The 16,975-nt window shown below is 41.8% G+C and overlaps 1 protein-coding gene and 1 long non-coding RNA gene across 4 annotated transcripts in view; one reads left to right on the forward strand and one right to left on the reverse strand.

Annotated features, from left to right (window-relative positions):
* The window catches only part of LOC108292546, an 87,926-nt gene extending 87,643 nt beyond the window's left edge, over positions 1 to 283 (reverse strand). For 2 of the 3 annotated variants that reach the window (XR_005197558.1, XR_005197559.1), the window contains exon 1: positions 155 to 283. This is a non-coding gene — a long non-coding RNA (uncharacterized LOC108292546). The remainder of the gene's footprint in view (positions 1 to 154) is intronic. The other variant, XR_001820308.2, reaches the window with a different exon arrangement.
* Positions 284 to 324: 41 nt separating this feature from the next.
* Positions 325 to 6,214, forward strand: NDUFB4 (NADH:ubiquinone oxidoreductase subunit B4). Its single transcript, XM_017513527.2, has 3 exons — positions 325 to 555; positions 5,021 to 5,164; positions 6,096 to 6,214. Exons 1-3 carry the CDS (start codon positions 376 to 378, stop codon positions 6,156 to 6,158), a joined length of 387 nt encoding a protein of 128 aa, XP_017369016.1. The 5' UTR covers positions 325 to 375; the 3' UTR covers positions 6,159 to 6,214.
* Positions 6,215 to 16,975: the final 10,761 nt, after the last annotated feature.

Consider the following 16,975-nt stretch of genomic DNA (forward strand, 5'->3'; position numbering starts at 1 on the left):
CTGACTCCACAGGCACTCCCACACAGCTCAACTTTACATAATAGGCCCTGGTTATGTCAGTAGAGAGAAGGCTGCTAGGAAGAAGCAGCAGGGTGACAGATGGGTAGGTGGGGAGCGGCGGTGGGGCGCGGAGCATTGCTCGAAGACCACTCACCGCAGGCGCAAATCACTGTGCGAGCGCCGGCAGGTTCAGGAAAGTAGGAGAAAGAGGCGGAGCTCTTTGCTAATACCGTCCCCCTACCTCTGTTACCGCGCAGGCGCACTTCCTGAAGCTGAAGGTCAAAGGGACTCCGAATCGCGCAGGCGCACTTCCTGAAGCTGAAGGTCAAAGGGACTCCGAATCGCGCAGGCGCGGTTGTGCCTTGGGGTGCCAAGATGTCGTTCCCAAAGTATAAACCGTCGCGCTTCGCCACTCTGCCCCAGACCCTCGACCCAGCCGAATATGACATATCTCTGGAAACCCGGCGGGCGCAAGTCGAGCGGTTGGCCATTAGAGCCCGGCTGAAACGAGAGTACCTGCTTCAGTACAACGACCCCAACCGCCGAGGACTCGTCGTGAGTGGGGGTTGGGGGGGGCCTTCCTGGCAAGAATAGTGCCCGAGTCCTGGAAGGGACCGACAGAGACCACGCAGCGGGGCGGCCACCGCTTTCGATCAGTATCTCAGACGCAGGTCCTCTTCCAGGCACAGAGAACAGGCCAAGTCACTACCCTTTGACCTGTGTCAGAGGTTGGCCCTTGAGAGAACCGGCTATGGACTCAGACCTGGCTGTGTTTGAATCCTGGTTTGATCACTTCCCGCCTGCATGACTTTGAGAAAGTTATTCACTCTGCTTATCCTCGATTTTCTGTCTGCAAAAGGGGCGTAATATAGTGCCTACTCTTTGTCAGGCTGTGAAGATTAGATGAGATAGAGCATGTGACTGGCCTAGCACAGTGCCTCATTCGTAAGGCATGTTCAGAAAATGTTTATATATATAAAATATTAAAGAGCTGGCGTTTACCTTTCATTTTACAGCTCATTTGGATACTGCTCTCTTCTGATGGGAATACAGTGATTCCTTCAACCTGTGTCTTTTAAAGACCCTGCAGCTTTTTGAAGTTCTAGGCTTTGGAGTCAGACCCCAAGGCACTACTCATTGGCTGACTCTATTACCTTGGGCAACTTTAACTCCTCTGAATTATAGTTTCTTGATTTCATATAGAAAAGATGTGCATTCTTCGTAGAATTATGAGGTTAAATAAGGTAGTCAGTCAGTTTAACATTCTCAGCACATAATATATGCCCAGTAAACTGGGAGTTAACAGGTGTGCTTTTATTAGTTTTCTATACAGGAACTGTCTGAGTAGGTTAAATACGATGTTAACAAAACAAGACTTTTCCCACACGTTGCATTGGTGTTTGGAATTTTTGGAAGTTATGAGGATTGAATGAAAGTTACAGTGTGCCAGGTACTGTGCTAAAGTCTTTTTGAGTATTACTTTATTTACATATCACAACTATTTGGATAATTAAGCTCTACCACAGTCCCCATTTTACAGATGAGAAGACAACATGGGAAGGACAAATAGGTCATACAGAGATATCCCCTTAGCAAGTGATAGAGCAAAATTCTAACCCCGGTTTGTATAACCCACAGCATCTGCTTTTAACTAGTTGCCTGTACTGTCTCCAGCCAGAACCGTGTTAACTTGGGAAGAGGGTGCAGACACATTTATTATAAACTCACATGATTGGGTTTGATGTGTTAGGTAGTGTGATGTATTAAAAAAGAATAAGGTCTCAGACAGACCTGAAAGTGAAACCTAGATCTTCTATTTTCCATCTCTCTGCCTCAGAGTAGTTTCATTTTCTCATGTGTAAATAAAGGTAATACTACCTGTCTCTTTGGTTTTGTTGATTAAATGAGTGGGTGACACCATCATTTATCAATCAGTACATGTAAATTCTCTTGCCTAATCTTTTTTTTTCTTGAGACAGGATCTTACTCTATCACCCAGGCTGGAGTGCAGTGGTGCAATCTCAGCTCACTGCAACCTCTGCCTCCTGGGCTCAAGTGTCCTCCTACCTCAGCCTCCCAAGTTCCTGGGACCACAGATGTGCACCACCATGTCTGGTTAATTTTTTGTATTTTTTATAGAGATGGAGTTTCATCATGTTGCCCAGGCTAGTCTTGAACTCCTGAGCTCAAGCGATCCTCCTGTCTCTGCCTCTAAAGTGCTGAAATTACAGACTGGAGCCACTGCACCTGGCCGTCTTGTCTAATCTTTAAGAATAATTGATTGAGTCAGTAGATAATTACTCAGGGTCTATTATGGCCCTATTTTATACTCGAGGTAACAATGGAGATCAAAACAGGCAAAAATTCCTGCCTTGTAGAAAGAACTTTCTAGTGGGGGAGACAAGAAACAAGTTAAAAAATTAAAATTATTTAACATGTTAGGTAGTGGTAGCTGATAAGAAAAAAAATAAAGCAGGGGAGATTCAGAGTGTGTGTATGTTGTAGGGTAGGTAAGCAGCTACAATTTTAGACAGGCCCAGGGAAAGCCTCTGGCAGTGGCATCTGAAAGAAATGGGGTGAGGGAGCTAGCTCTCTGGGAAAGCAGTGTACTAGTCAAAGGGAAAGGCAAGTGCAAGGGCTGTTAGGCAGGAGAGTGTCCAGTTAGTTGAAAAAATACTAGAAAGACTATCGTGGCTAACGTGGAGAAAGGTGAGGGCAGAGTGGGACGAGATCACGCCAGGCCTTGTACGTCATTGTAAGGACTTAGACTGAATAGGGAGTTTCATGATCTGGACTTAACAAGTTCTCTCTGGCTGCTTAGTTGAGAATTGACTATGGGGGAAAGGACAGGATCAGGGAGAGTAGGAGGCTTTTGTAGTAATCCATCTCTTAGTTGATAGTGGCCACCAGGGTGGTGGCAGAAGGTGGTGAGAAATGATAGATTCTGGGTGTATTTTGAAAGTAAAGCCAACCAGGTTTGCTGATAGATTGGATATGGTGTATGAAAGAGGAGAGTCAAGGATGACTCTAAGGTTTTTGACCAAGTGATTTTAAGAATGAAGTTGCCTTTTACCAAGAAACAGGAATGTGATGAGAGGAGCAGGTATGAAGGTGGAGTAGACTATTGGGAAATCAGTTTGGGATATGTGACATTTTAGATGCCTGTTAGACCGTATGTCAGAGTTGAGCAGGTGGTTGGATATTAAGTCTGGAGTTCAGGGTAGAGGTATAGGGCTGGAGATAAAATTTTGGGAATCATCAGCCGCTAGATAGATATGTAAAGTCATCTGACTAGACAGCATCATCTAGAGAGTAAATGTAGATAGGAAAGGCCAGCAAGACCAAGGTCCAATTTTAAGAGACTGAGGAGATGAGGAGGAAAAGAGCAAAGAGATAAAGAGAGAATGGCCATAGAGTTAGCAGGAAATCCAAGCAGGTGTGGGCCTGGAAGTTTCACATGAAGAAATGATTTCCAGGAGTTTTCACCATTTCAGATGCTGCCAAGAGTCCATTGGACTTTTAGTGATATCAAAAGAGGAAAACTCTCTCCCATGGTGTCTTTTGGAACCTCTCTTAATAACATTACTGGGCTTAATGAACTATGGTCATGGGGCAATTGGTATATGAAATGAAATGTCTGTATCTGGAAGAAAGATCTGGCAGATACTAGGCACAGAGAGGTGACTAGGAGATTGAGATGTCTGCCATTGGATAGTCATTCAAACACATTGATAGCAGAAAGGATGTAAGAATAGATGCATGAATCCTTTTGGGTATTGAGCTTTAACATCCCCTTGGACCTACATCTTGTGTCTTTACCCTCTTTATTCTTTTTGGTAATATAGGCAATAATAATAATGCTGCAGAACACTTACATGTGCTTTCACTTTAATGTGGTATGATAACATCAATAGTTTCTAGAACAGCCGAATATATTTTGGGACTTTGAATCTAGTAGTGAGTGCTTATACCCTTTCAGTCTGATTGAAAGGAACAGAAACATTTCCATCATATGACATTTTTGTTTTTTTACTTCTAAGCTGCAGCTGATTATCTCAGGATAAAATAGTTATAATTTAGTTTAGTTTGAAATAAGACGGTGGAAGACCTAGTTAAATTATTTTAGTCCTGCAAATCATGACTTCTTGATGTTGGTTAGGACCTTGAATATTCATGTCATAAAGTCTTAAAGCTGATTTTATTTGCTTATTTTTATCTGTAGTTAATTGGAGAGACTAATTTTGTAAAAATCACTTGGGGATTTAGCTAATTAAATTTGATTATGTGTTTGGGGGTGGATTTGCCATTCATGGATAGTTATTCTAGTATAAATATATTAAAATGGACAATTATTTTCTTTTTTGTTCTTTTTTCTTTTTATTGTTGTAGACAACTATTTTCTTTACCAAGACCAGTCTGATTATTATTTTAACAATTTTGAGCTTTCTACAAAACTTTTAATAGTGTGAAATGTCTGAATTAATGCTTTTAAAATATCAGTCAAGTCAGCTTAAAAAACTTAACAGTTCAGCTAGTCTACCCCCTGAGCTTCTTTTTGCCTTGAAAGACTATTTTGGGGATAGCATTAGAAAGGGTCCTGGAAACAAAATACAAAGCATGATAGAGCATATGAAATCTGTTTTTCTTCATTCGGAATATTGCATGGTCCATTCACACTAGGCAATGAAGCTAAAAGCAGTCCAGAGAAGAGTAGATAAAAATGATAAAGGAGAAAAAGTGGCTTATCTGACAGTTTAAAGATTAGGATTCTTAAATAAACAGAAAGCTAATTGGTGATATGAGTCTTCTACATTCTAAAGGATTTGAACAAGATCATTAGAATTCAAAAAACACTAGACATGAAAGGTCTTTCCTGAAGCTGTTTAGGAATATTCATGGCACATCCTTAACTGTTACAGAGAACAAAAGGCATCTGTGCTCCTTCACAAAAGTCCTGGTGAATTTGTTTCTCAATTGATCCTTCTTAAGTTTTGTAACTTTTTGTTTTCATTAATTTTAGGTAAATCCTGCCTTGGTTCGTTGGGCCTATGCAAGAGCAAACGTCTATCCTAATTGCAGAGCTACTCCTAAAACCTCACTACTGGGAGCTGTGTTTGGAATTGGGCCCCTCATCTTGTGGTATTATATTCTCAAAACTGACAGGGTAAGTATTCAGAGCAGATGTTTATTATTCAAGTGATAGGTTCCCTCGCTAGGGGCCAGCTGCAGTTCTTTCTCATGACTGCCACCAGTGCCCCTCCCACCTTGGAGCTGTATGCTGCTTTCCCTTCCTCTCTTTTTGCCAGCGAGAGTTAAAACAGAAAGTGTTCAGTTATCTTTGTCTATTTTTTAGTTCATTTGTTTTTTAAAAAGATGATATTTATTGGGTTAAGTATTAGCAGAATACATAAATCATTTAGTGCATTTCATGTTAGCGTGAATTCTATTTATGTTGGTCACATTTTGTGAATTAATGTTAAAACCTATTAATACTCTAGGGACAGAGAAGCACAAGCTGCCTGTGTGCGGAATAGCTGTCATCAGAGGCCTGGGTGTATGATTGTAGAGAAAGCCAAGCTGATCTTTGGCACCAAACCATTCTACTTCTGGTACTAGACCCTGAGCTGCAGCCCCCAGGCTTGTGATGCCATCAAGACTGGAGCCCACTTTGTCTAGCTTTGTCTTTAACTGGCTCATCTGCTTTCCCATGTATTTTGATTATCTAGTAAATACTTAACAGAAAGATGATCCACACTTTCTCAGAAAGTGTTTGTATTTTGCTTTCAATGTTTGCTTTTTAGTGGGATAATATATTTCTAATGACTAAAATGTGAGTAAGATGTTTTTGAATAGGAGCATTTTTTTTTACTGTCTCTTCAGTTCTTCAGATTACTATTTCCTCACACACTCCCTGGGCTTTAGGCAATGGGGACTGCAATTAAGTTTGGAGTGTTTCATCCTGTTTTTCAGTTGTACCATGGATTGTGCCAGAATGCAGTTTTTCTTTTCCTTTTTATTTACTTATTTATTTTTCTCTAATGCATCCAACTGGCCAAATGTATTGTTTTTAATGTACTTTTTTTCTGTCTATACAGGATAAGAAAGAAAAACTTATCCGGGAAGGAAAATTGGATCGAACATTTAATCTCTCATATTAAGTCTGGCAATGGTGACTGCATGTATTACCTCAAATAAATCATCTATTAATCATTAAGAGTAGTTTATCTTTCTTAGTATTATCTTAATTGAATGTTAAAAACTTAAAACCCTAACAACAGAGAAGCAAAAGAAGCCAGTGCTGGGAATCCACAAAGGATTGGTTTGGGAACCCCCTGTGGTAACCTAACTCCTCAGATGCTCAAGTCCCTTATGTAAAATGGCTTAGTATTTGCATATAACTTATGTACATCTTCCTTGAAATCATCTCTACTTAATAATACCTAATACAATGTAAATTCTATGAAAATAGTTGTTATACTATCATGTTTATTTCTATAATTTTTTATTGTTATATTGACTTTATTTATTTAATTTCAGTCCATGATTGGTTGAATTCACAGATGTGGAACCCTCGGATATTGAGGGCCAACTATATATCCTTCTAAAATTTTTTTTTTCTCTATGCTTATATATCTTTTTTTTTTTTTTTTTTCAACAAAATGAGATCCACTGTGCATAATAATTTGTAAATGTTTGGCTCAGTGATTTGTCATGAATATCTTTCCATGCAATGACTTTTTTGCAACATTTTAAATAACTGCTAGTTTTCTGTGTGTCTATCACAATTTACTTAATCTCATAATTGGATGTTTCATTTTTCTAATTTTATTATTATTTTATTTTTGAGACAGAGTCTTGCCGTGTTGCCCAGGCTGGAGTGCAGTGATGCAATCTTGGCTCACTGCAACCTTCACCTCCCGAATTCTAGTGATTCTCCTGCCTCAGCCTCCCAAGTAGCTGGGATTACAGGCACGCACCACCATGCCCAGCTAATTTTTGTATTTTTAATAGAGAAGGGGTTTCACCATGTTGATCAGGCTGATCTTGAATTCCTGGTCTCAGGCGATCCACCCACATCAGCCTCCAAAAGTGCTGAGATTACAGGTGTGAGCCACTGTGCCCAGCTCATTTTCCAATTTTTTTGCTATTATTATTAATGTAATGAACACTCTTGCTAGCGAATTTTTATGTGCGTCCCTAACTTTTCTCATAGGATAAATTTCTGGGAGTGAAATTTCTGAGTCAGTAAGTATTCTAATGTTTTGTGTTTGGTATAAACATAAAAGGTTTTATAATTTTATATTCCTGGGCAATGAATGCAATGCCTGATCCCTGTACCTTGAACACAGTCTCAGAAGCCAAACTCTTTGCTTTTCTATCTTTGCTCTGCCACTTTACGGTGAAGTGACCTGGAAAGTGTTTACATTCTTTGTGCCTCTGCTTCCTTTTTTTTTTTTTTTTTTTTTTTTTTTTNTGGTCAGGCTGGTCTTGAATTCCTGACCTCAGGTGATCCACCCGCCTTGGCCTCCAAAGTGCTTGGATTACAGGTGTGAGCCACCACGCCTGGCCTCGTTTCCTTATTTTTATAATAGATGTACTAATAACACATAGTATTGTTTAATGATTTATTACAAATAAAGTATTTAGGACAGTGGTATATAGTCTTAGTGTTTACTATTATTATTTTTAAACCTGATGGATGAAAAGTATTTTAAATTTGCAATTTATTATTAAAGGTTTTTAAAATATATATATATATTCTAGTTATTTATTTTTTTACTTCTTTGTTCAAATCCACTGCCTGTTTTTTTGGTTTTGCTTTTTTGCTTTTTTTGAGACAGGGTCTCAGTCTGTTGCCTAGACTGGAATGCCATGGCACAATCATGGCTCACTGCAGCCTTGACCTCCTGGGCTCAGGACATCCTCCTGCCTCAGCCTCCCAAGTAGCTGGGACTACAGGCATGTGCTACCACACTCTGGTAATTTTTTGTATTTTTTTGTAGAGACAGGTTTTTGGCATGTTGCCCAGACTGGTCTAGAAGTCCTGGATTCAGGTTTTCTGTCCACCTTGGCCTCTTAAAGTGCTGGGATTATAGGCATGAGCTGCTGTGCCTGGCCTGTATTTCTGTCTCTCTCTCTCTGTCTCTTTCTTTCTCATTAAAAATAGAGAGGAGGGCTCACTATATTGCCCAGGTTGGTCTTGAACTCCTGAGCTCAAGTGATCCGCTCACTTTAGCCACCACAAATGGCTCTGTTTTTCTGATATGTCTTTTTTCTTAATGATTTTAAGGCTTAAACAGGATATATTAGATATTAATTCTTGATCATACCAGGCTTTTTTCATCAGGAGTTATTTTTGGACCCCTCGGTATCAGGAAAAATATTTACAATATATTCATGGTACCTAAATGTTGAAAGAAGGCAGTACCCAAAGGAATTTTTACTTAGGCTTTTTTTAAAAACATGTTGTAACATTAGGAATTATTGAGCAGTGTGTTCTCGTGAGTTTAATCAGTTTCAACAGATTTTTTTTATCAGTCAGGAACAATGAAATGTCTGAAATCACACCAGGAAGTGGTCTGGTGTGGACAACTGCCACCTCGTGTGAACACCACACGCTACCGTCTGTCTGATCAATGCACTAGCCCTGGGCACTGGGCACAGGAGCTCACTCTGGTACTATTGAGCATCCAAAACATGATGTGTGCAATGAGGAAGGTAACCAGGAACCAGATCATAAAGCCCTTATCACATAAAGAGTTTAGACTATCCTGATGGCAGTGAGAGTCACTGAAGGGATTAAGCAGGACAAATCTGATTGGATTTTCATTCCTGGAAGATTGTTCTGGTTCCTGGATGGAGGATGATTGCAGGGCAAGAGAGGCTGCAGGAGGACCATAATCATGTTGATTTTCAATCAGACATAATTTTCAACTTTTGAGACAGCCCTCAATGCAGAACAAAGAAGCCCCTGCCAATACCAAGATGATTCATTTGGATGTGAACTTGTTGAAAGCTTTATGAAAGTGGAAATATATTCTCTCTGTTAGTACCACTATATGCACATGCATGAGGAGTCAGTCTTAATGATTCCTTACCCTTTTATAACATCCTTTCCCTGTCCCTGGCACAATGTTGCTTCCCTAACAGGCTGGTTCAACTACTATGTCTTTTTACACTTTATTGTGGATCCTGCCTGGAGAAAAAGATCACATCCATGCTCTAATTGAAATCCCATTGGTTCCAGTCTCTGATTTGTTTTTCTTTTTATGTCTTCTCATTCCTAGTGGCACCTGGAAATCTTGTCATAACTTATCTATCTGTATATTCTTCGGGATAATTAATGGGGTATTTGAAGAAACTAGAGATCTGCACAAGAAGCTATCAAATTTGCATGGTCACAAAACGGACAGCACTTTAAAATTACTAAAAATGTAATTATATGCATATATTCAAAGATTCTGGATTTTCAAAGCTTTCACTGCTGCCGTTTTAAAAAATTTTTATTTTAGGTTCAGGGGTACATGTGCAGTTTTGTTATACAGGTAAATTGCATGTTGCAGGGGTTTAGTGTACAGATTATTTCATCATCCTGATAATAAGCATAGTATCTGATAGGCATTTTTTTGATCCTTGCCCTCTAACCTCCTCCATCTCTCACCCGCCTTCTTCCCTTCACCCTCCTCCCTGCCTTCACCCTCCTCCCTCCCTCTACCCAGGGTCTATTATTTCTTTCTTTGTCTGTGTATACCCAAGGTTTAGATTCCACTTATGAGTGAGAACATGCAGTATTTGGTTTTCTGTTCTTGTATGTGTTTGCTTAGGATAATAGCTTCTACCTTCATCCATGTTGCGAAGGACATAATTTCATTCTCTTTTATGGCTTTGTAGTATTCCATGGTATATATGTACCAGATTTTCTTTATCCAATCCACCATTGACTTGATTCACTTAAGTTGATTCTGTGCCTTTGCTATTGTGAATAGCACTGCAATGAACATGCAAGTGTAAATGTCTTTTAGTAGAACGATTCATATTCCTTTGGATATATACCTATAATGGGATTGCTGGGTCAAATGGTAGTTCTAAGTTATTTGAGAAATCTCCGGACTGCTTTCCACAATGGTTGAACTAATTTACATTTTTTCTACCAGTATTTGTGTTCCCTTTTCTCTGCATCCTCACCAGCATCTTGTTATTTTTTGATACACTGCCACTTTCTACCTTTGTGTGAACAAATAGAATTTTATCGTGTTTCTATTCCTCATTTAGAGGACCCACTCATACCTATAAGTATGGCTAATACTGCCAGTAGTTTCTCCTATGGCTGCATTGTTTACTGCCATTTTTCTGGTTAAGATAGGGACTCCTTATTCTGCAGATACTCACTGTGGCCTGGAGAGACATAGTGCCACATCAGCTATTTGGAGGACCTGCATTTTGAGTTACCAAGAAAGTGCAGAGTGCATCAATCTCATTGCCAAGCTTCAGGATTCAAAGGATTAAAGGAAGCTCAATTCCTGACATCTGACCTCTGAATTTCCTGGAACTGGATGGCTGGTGGAATACCTGAGGTTTCTGAAGCAAACCTGGCACTAGAGTTCATTTGTCCCCTTAATCACAAGGAGTATCACCTTATCAGTTTTGAGTTATGTACTTCTATCACCAACTGTAAAGAATTCACCTCTTATTTAATAATTAGGCTCTGAGGAATCTTGGCACTGGAGGAAGGAGGAAACTGAGGTTGCTCCATGAATCAGTATAGGAGGGACTCGGGCTCATTTCTGGTACGAAATTGTTGAGGGTAGGAGGAGAAGGTGGTAGGAGACTTTGAAGCTTTGCATATTTAAGCATTTAAAAAAAAAAAAAAACATATTAGACTGGGCATGGTGGCTAACCTGTAATCCCAGCACTTTGGGAGGCCGAGGTGGGCGGATAACGAGGTCAGGAGTTCGAGACCAGCCTGGCCAAACGGTGAAACCCTGTCTCTAAGAAAAATACAAAAATTAGCCGGACACGGTGGCGCCCACTTCCTAGCTACTTGAGAGGCTGAGGCAGGCGAATCATTTGAACCCAGAAGGCAGAGGTTGCAGTGAGCCGAGATGGCGCCATTGCACTCCACCCTGGGTGACAGAGTGAGACTCCATCTCAAACAACAATTTACATTTTATGTTTCATATCCATTAAAACACAAAGTTTTCTTTTTTTTTATTTTTATTGCCGACCCCCCAAAACAAAGTTTTCTAAGGAGGGTTTTATTAATATTTTATAGAAAATGGAGAAAGCGTCCAAGAGTACTATTTTATAGGGGATGGCTTCGGTGGAGGGTAGATGGAGATGGAACTGGCCAACTTCCCTGAGCCATCTATTACAAGCTGGGCAGGCAGCTTCCCCTCCAAAATCATGTGGTGCAGAAGGGGTGGCCCAGAAGTGATCTGGTCCTTTCAGGACATTTTTGCAGGCTGCAAGGAGGATGAGCTGCTGTTGGTCTGCAGATACTGGGGATGGTTGGTTTTCTGGAGATGCTGGGGTAGATGTGCAGGCCTTCTCTGTGTTGCTCAAACACTTATTGAGCCCCTATCATTTGCTGAGCACTGAGGATACTAATATGAAGAAGATACACCTCCTTAGAGGAACTTATAGTGGACAAAGACAATTACAGCAGCCAGCACACTGACTTGTGTTCCAGGCACTATGCTAAACTAAGGGCTTTACACACTTCTCAAAATACCTCAGAACAACCCTTTCGGGTAGGTCCTAATTGCTCCTTTATGCAGATGAGATTTGGAAGGATTAAATACTTTGCCTGAGTCCACGGAGCTAATAAGCTGGGACTTAAATCTGAGCAGCCTGACTCCAGAGAACATATCTTTAATCATGTTTTGAAAGGGATAAAGACTGGTGCATTGGGAAGCCAGGTACTGAGAAAGAACACCTGATCCAGCCTGGAGGGTTTAAGAGATGATACCTTAGAGAGCAAGGATTACTGTTTGTGTCAGAGGTGTTCAAACTGAAGCGACTCCATCTTGAATAGGGGCTGGGTAAAATAAGGCTGAGACCTACTGGGCTGCATTCACAGGAGGTTAGGCATTCTAAGTCACAGGATGAGAGAGGAGGTCAGCACAAGATACAGGTCATAAAGACCATGCTGATAAAACAGTTTGCGGTAAAGAAGCTGGCCAAATCCTAACAAAACCAAGATGGCGACGAGAAAGTGACCTTTGGTCATCTTGGCTGCTCATTATATGCTAATTTTAATGCATTCGCCTGCTAAAAGACACTCCCATCAGAGCCATGACAGTTTACAGGTGCCATGAAAACATCAGGAAACTACCCTGCAGTCAAAAAGGGGAGGAACCCTTGGTTCTGGGAATTGCGTACCCTTTTCTGGAAAATTCATGAATAATCACCCCCTCGTTTAGCATATAATCAAGCCGGGACTACAGGTGCCCACCACCACTTCCAGCTAATTTTTACATTTTTAGTAGAGACGGGGTTTCACCATATTGGCCAGGCTGGTATCGAACTCCTGATCTTGTGATCTGCCTGCCTCGGCCTCCCAAAGTGCTGGGATTACAGGCGTGAGCCACCGTGCTAGGCTGCCTTAGGTTTTTTATTAAACTTTCCTGTCCTGCTCCCTGTGATATTGCTCGAATGAGTGGAGGAACAACACCAGGGCTCTTGTCTTGCAATCGAATTGGGAAAAAGACCACAAGGACACATGTGGAGTGGTTTTAAAGAGTGGAGAGTTTTATAGGCAAGAAAGAACTGGGAAGGCAGAAGAAAGAAGCTCCCTGTTACAGAGAGAGCCAGAAAGAGGAGACCCCAAGTGCCATGGATACCAGCCAGTTTTATGAGTAGCCTGGAGGAGGCAGTGTCTGATTTGCACTGGGCTCAGGGGATTGGTTTGATCAGGCATGTCATTCACATAGTCTGTGGAAAAAGCTAGCCTTCCCACCCTAGCCTTTTAATATGCAAATATGGTCGCTGTGATGTTCTACATTCCTGGGGACATGGGGGGGGCACCCATATTACCAGGCACATGTGTGAACAAGGGCAAGAGGACAACCGTGGGAATCGCCATATTGGGTGGACCTAGTTTCTAATGGCCTGCATTTGCATGTCAAAGGTTGCCAGCCCAGCTCTAAGAGCTAGGGCTTTATAAGAAAGGTTTCTGTGACATTTTGGGCTGGATTAAAAAAAAAAAAAAGAAAGGTTTCTGGAGATGCTTTAAAAAATGAAAACTTCCGGCCAGGCGTGGTGGCTCACGCCTGTAATCCAGCTCTTTGGGAGGCCGAGGTGGATAGACCATGAGGTCAGGAGTTCAAGACCAGCCTGGCCAACATAGTGAAACCCCATCTCTACTTAAAAAAAAAAAAAAAGAAAATTCCAAAGGACCCCTTTTCTTCTCTATCTGCCTAAAATAATTTCTTAATAACTCCTACAACATCTTGACTCTTCCTGTGCCCCACCTGAGCACAGAAACCCTGATATGGCTGGATCTGGTAAGACATGCCTGTAGTCCGAGCTGCTTGGGAGGCCAAGGCAGGTGGATCATCTGAGGTCAGGAGTTCGAGACCAGCCTGGCTAACATGGTGAAACCCCGTTCCTACTAAAAATATAATTAAAAAAAATTAGCCGGGTGTGGTGGCATGTTCCTGTAATCCCAGTTACTCCAGAGGCTGAGGCAGGAGAATTGCTTGAACCTGGGAGGCAGAGGTTGCAGTGAGCCAAAATCATGCCATTGTACTCCAGCTTGGGCAACAAGAGCAAAACTCTGTCTCAAAACAATAACAACAACAACATTCTCATATTTGGGTCTCATCCCTATTGTTCCTATTTAGTTGATCTGAGGCATGCCCTGGGCACTGCGAGTTGTGGGGTTTTTTAAAGATCCAATGCACAGCGGAACTTGAGAACCACTGTTTCTAGAGCAGGGTTTCTGAACCTCAGCACTATGGGCATTCAGTACCGTGTAGTTCTTTGTTGTGGGAGATTGTCCTGTGCCTTGCAGAATGTTTATCAGCATCTCTAGACTTTACTGACTAGATGCCAGGAGCACCCTCCCCAGTTGTGACAATGAAAAATGTCTCTAGACTTTGCCAGATGTCTTGGGTGGGAGGGACAAAATTGCCTCTGTTGAGCACCACTGGTCCTAAGCCATTGGTAGTAGTCTGGGCCATGAAAGACATCTCTCAGAAAGAAAGAGAGAAGGTGGCTGTTCTTACACCCTTTTCTAACAACGACAACAAAATGTATAAAGATGCCAAGGGGATCTGGCAGAAAATTCTCCTGTAAGAAGAAGCCTAATCAGGGTGCTTTCTGTTCTTTAAGGTTTTCTACTTCTAAGCAACAAGATGGCATATTTCTTGGGGAGCATGGTGGAAGAAGGCATCTTAGAGAACAGGGAATTAAGAAAATGATACAGGAAACTTTCTAGCTGATCTGAAGCACAACAAAAGGAAATAAAATCTTTTCTTATAATTAGTATGACCAGTCTGGCTTGGATGAAATCTTGCCTCCAGCTAAGGAGTTGCAGCCAGCAGTGATGCGGCAAAGTAAAAGGGCTTGGGTGCTAAGTGGATGTCAACCAGGAATGCTGCATTAGCCCTAGGAAGGCTTTGCCACCAAATTGAGAGTAGAGTGAACTGAATTGGGTAAGAGTTGATATATGTGTATAAGAATAGTGTTAGAATGAACTCATATGGGTAATATGCTGGGGTTTGTGAATGAAATATTTTAGTGGTTGTTTTAGTTACTGGTTGAAAGTGCAGGAAGCACCCTAGGAGAGTGGGGAAGTGAGAGGGAAGGGAAGGATGTGAATAATGATGCGTTATTAAGAAGTTGCCATGTGGGCACTTGGAGTGCAATCCCTTTGGGAGCTGCAGAGGGCCAGGGTAGAACACAAACCTCAGAGGTAGGAGGTGACAGAGCTGCTGTGTTATTCCACTAATTCCTATTTGTCACAGGTTAAAGGTTACATCCAAGGTCATTCATGCCTTAGCACTTTGGCTGAGTTCTGGTTTTGGCCTCAGGCACAGTTGCAGGTGCTGGCAATTGAAAGCAGTCCATTGGCACTGAATGGTGATTGCTGGTGGGATGTAGATGAACCATTGGCAGCCTCTGCTACAGTGGTCAGTTTTTAAACTTATTTTAAAGTATTGACTTATTTGCTAGTTTAATTTTTTTTTTTTTTTGAGACAGAGTCTCACTGTCGCCACGCGCCAGGCTGCAGTGCAGTGGCACAATCTCGGCTCACTGCAACTTTCGTCCCCTGGGTTCAAACAATTCTCCTGCCTCAGCCTCCTGAGTAGCTAGGACTATAGGCGCATGCCACCACGCCCAGCTAATTTTTGTATTTTTAGTAGAGATGGGGTTTCACCATGTTGGCCAGGATGGTCTCGAACTCCTGGCCTCAGATGATCCACCTGCCTTGGCCTCACAAAGTGCTGGGATTACAGGCGTGAGCCACCGGACCCAGCCGTTAATGTTTAATTTTTAATATACTTATTTATATTAAAGAATATCAGGGCCAGGCATGGTGGCTCACACCTATAATCCCAGAATTTAGGGAGCCTGAGGTGGGAAAATAGGGTGAGCCCAGGAGTTCAAGACCAGCCAGGAAAACATGGCAAGACCTCGTCTCTGCAAATTAGCTGGGTGTAGTGATGTGTGCCTATAGTTTAAGTTACTTGGGAGGCTGAGGGTGGAAGGATTGCTTGAGCCCAGGAGGTTGAGGCTGCAGGGAGCTGTGATTGTGCCACTGCACTCCAGCCTGGGTGACAGAGTGAGAACCTGCCTTAAAAGAAAAAAAAAAGAAAAAAAGAAAAAAGAAAGACATATCCACCTCTGTCACTCTTAAAGATATCTTCACCTTAGCTTCTGAGACCATGAAATACCATTGCCAGAAACCTAGCAGTCATACCAGCCCTGTCCTCAACTCTTCTTTAACTCACTCTTTACATCCAATTCACCAAGTCATTTCAGGTCTACTCCAAAACATTCTGGAATTTATCCACTTCTGTCTCTGCTGCTACCTCATTAGTTCAGGACAAGGTTTATTTTTGCTTGGACTATTGCAATAGCTTCCTCTTGGGCTCTCCACATTCACTCCTCTTTCAGGTACTTGAACCCATGAGACTTTTTCTTAAAGTGCTTCTCCTCCTCCCACCTCTCCTTACCCCCACTCTTTCAATGACTTGCTCCTTCCTATCCTTTAGGTCTGGTTAAAGTCACATCTTCACCGAAGACCTTCCTTCCTCTATGAAGAAAGATCCCTCCCAGCTCATACCACTTGTTATTCCATATCAATCCCTGTTTGATTTCTTCTTAGCATGTTTCAAAGTCTGTAATAATTTTATTTTGTTATCTCCCTCTCTTTATCTTTTGAGACAGAGTCTTGCTCTGTCACCCAGGCTGGAATGGTGCGATCTTGGCTCACTGCAACCTCTGCTGCCCGGGTTCAAGTGTTTCTCATGCTTCAGCCCCCAAGCAGCTGGGATTACGGGCATGTGCCACCACGCCAGGCTAATTTTTGTATTTTTTATTAAATTTTTTTAAAGATGGGGTTTCACCATGTTGGCCAGGATGGTCTCCATCTCTTGACCTTGTGATCCGCCCGCCTCGGCCTCCCAACATGCTGGGATTACAGGCATGAGTCACTGTGCCTGGCCTAATTTTTGTATTTTTAATAGAGATGGGGTTTTGCCATGTTGGCCAGGTTGGTCTTGAACTCCTGGTCTCAAGCAATTTGCCTGCCTTGGTCTCTTAAAGTGCTGGGATTACAGGCGTAGGCCACTGCACCTGGCCTCCCTCTATTTATTTTATTTGCTATCTTGCCAGGGGGAAGTCATGTCTTCTCCCTCTACAATGTAAGCTTGGTAAGGCCAGGAACATGCCTTATTCCTTGACCACTATATCTCTAGTAGGATTGCCAAATTTAGCAAATAAAAATACAGGATGCCCACTTAAATTT

This window comes from Cebus imitator, unplaced genomic scaffold, assembly GCF_001604975.1.
Source record: "Cebus imitator isolate Cc_AM_T3 unplaced genomic scaffold, Cebus_imitator-1.0 Scaffold494, whole genome shotgun sequence".
Lineage (NCBI taxonomy): Eukaryota > Metazoa > Chordata > Mammalia > Primates > Cebidae > Cebus > Cebus imitator.

Excerpts from the sequence above, each read along its gene's own strand:
- NDUFB4 (XM_017513527.2), top strand. The coding sequence starts at position 376 with ATGTCGTTCCCAAAGTATAAACCGTCGCGCTTCGCCACTCTGCCCCAG. Across the intron at positions 556-5,020 it reads CCAACCGCCGAGGACTCGTC|GTAAATCCTGCCTTGGTTCG; the intron begins GTGAGTGGGGGT and ends CATTAATTTTAG. Across the intron at positions 5,165-6,095 it reads ATATTCTCAAAACTGACAGG|GATAAGAAAGAAAAACTTAT; the intron begins GTAAGTATTCAG and ends CTGTCTATACAG.